This window comes from Austrofundulus limnaeus, unplaced genomic scaffold (genome assembly GCF_001266775.1).
Source record: "Austrofundulus limnaeus strain Quisiro unplaced genomic scaffold, Austrofundulus_limnaeus-1.0 Scaffold140, whole genome shotgun sequence".
In the NCBI taxonomy this organism is placed as follows: domain Eukaryota; kingdom Metazoa; phylum Chordata; class Actinopteri; order Cyprinodontiformes; family Rivulidae; genus Austrofundulus; species Austrofundulus limnaeus.
Genome location: NW_013952542.1, coordinates 1,053,040 through 1,054,973, shown reverse-complemented (window position 1 = coordinate 1,054,973; position 1,934 = coordinate 1,053,040). Strand labels below are relative to the sequence as shown.

Genomic DNA, 1,934 nt, shown 5'->3' with positions numbered 1-1,934 from the left:
GACCAGTAATATTTGGGGTCACACGTTTTTGCCATGGATATTTTCTGGGTCAGAAGATAAAAAGTTTGGGAACCACAGTTTTTTTAAACAACTAAATAAAAAAACTGTAAGGTTAAATTCTGCTTGATACAAAGCCTACACCAAAACAAAAAATAAAACTGGCAATAAAGAAGTGACGAGTAAGATTTGCTTTGATTTTAATGTCAAAATAAGTCTTAAAGAAAACATAAAGCTTTAGTAAAAAGAATGATCTGGTTCATTTTCATTTACATGCTGCAAACAAAAAACACTGTATCTTGTCCAGGAATTTGATTACTTTTGGACACAAATATTTTTAAACATTTAACTTGTGGTTTTCTTCTTTCCAGGACAAATCCAAAAGGTAAACCGGGCAGGAATCAACCAGGCTGATGTGCAACCTGTGGGTAAGATCTTTAATCACACAGGAGGAGAGCATTACTTGAAAAATATAGTCAAAACAACGTGATTTGTTACAGCAAAGAGAGGTGACATTCACAAACGATCCAAATCTTTTGAACGGCTTCTCAAAACAGATGATAGGGTCAGAGTTAGAGCGACCGTTTAATGTGTATAACTCTCTGTAGATGCTGACGACACTCTCTGTTGTTTGGTCCAAAGGTCTGAAGATCTGGTCCGACCCGTTCAAGCCTGCGGACAAGTGATGGCTGGTGTGAGCCAGCCTTCAGGAGTCCTGGACATGAATAATAAATATCCTTATGATGAGTGCTTGGTGTGTGTTTGAGTGAATTATGTAAAAAGTTTGTATTTGTTATATTTTCCATCATAAATAAAGGTAAAGATCCAAGGATGTAACTTTGAATTCCTCATTGTGGACTCGCATTTTGGACAGAAAATCTTTTGGTCTTTACTAAAATTTGGGCAGGTGTGAATGCCCTCATGTCCACCAGGGGGCGCACAATTTCTTTTGTACTTTTAAACAGCACCGAACCTTGCAAGGTTGTTTTATTTGTATTTGTATTTCCAGAAAGTTTCCCTCTGGTATGCAGCCTGTAGGAAATTACACTGAGATGCAGATCGTGCACTCCGTCTTTTTCCGATCTCGTTTGACATTTTACTTTCGTTCAGTTGCAGTGAGAGTCATAAAAAAGTAAAATAAAATCTTTTCAGCAGATGAGGAGCGACGTCCAGAAAAGTGCTCGAGCCGCTTCCTAAAATGGAAACCAAATAAAACCCAAAAGTTATTTCAAGACTCGTCAGTTTGTTTTTTTTGTTCGTTTTCGGACGAGAAATGTTTAATTGGCGTTCGGCTGGTTGTGCTGATCTAAAAAAGAGCGGGGGCAGAGCTACGGTCAACTTGTTTGAAAAATAAAAAAACCCACTCGTTTCGATCCAGACTGTCTTTATGAGACCGCTGCTGCTGTAAAAAGCAGAGAATTCCAAAATCTTGCTCTTGTTTTTTCCTCTGTACTTTTGTGGTTTCCTGACATTGACCAGCTTCTCCTTTTAGGAGTTTTGTCCATCAAAGTCCCTTTTTTTTTCTGGAAGGATGGTGGGTTAAGAAAGAACCAAAGCATGTGTTTATGGTTCCTCAGACATGGTGCCTTTTTACAGTAACCCTTAAATCTCCCACAATCCTCCCTGTGTAGCCAGTAAGGCCCAACTCCAGCAGAACTGATAGCCCCCCTCCTAATCAACAAGCTCCTTTTGTTTATGAGAGGTTGTTATTGTTGGACTGCGTTCAGAAACGAGAGAAAACTCAAGAGCCCTGCTCGCCGCACGGAGAGGCGTCCAGAGAGAGAGAGGGAGAGAGAGAGAGCTGGGGTGGGGGGTTAAGGGGAAACGAAAAGCAGAAAATTCCTCTCATTCCCCACTGGTGTTTTCCAGATTCCTCCAGCGGCTGCTCCACGGCTGTGCGAGTGAAGTAAGCAAACCAGAGGTGTGTGTGTGTGTGT

The 1,934-nt window shown here is 40.7% G+C and overlaps 1 protein-coding gene across 1 annotated transcript in view; it reads left to right on the top strand.

Annotated features, from left to right (window-relative positions):
- The window catches only part of smim20 (small integral membrane protein 20), a 3,156-nt gene extending 2,322 nt beyond the window's left edge, over positions 1–834 (top strand). Inside the window, exons 2-3 of the mRNA XM_014016178.1 lie at positions 369–425; positions 640–834. Of these exons, the coding sequence (XP_013871632.1) occupies positions 369–425; positions 640–683 (101 nt within the window). The 3' untranslated portion in view covers positions 684–834. The remainder of the gene's footprint in view (positions 1–368; positions 426–639) is intronic.
- The last annotated feature ends 1,100 nt before the right edge of the window (positions 835–1,934 follow it).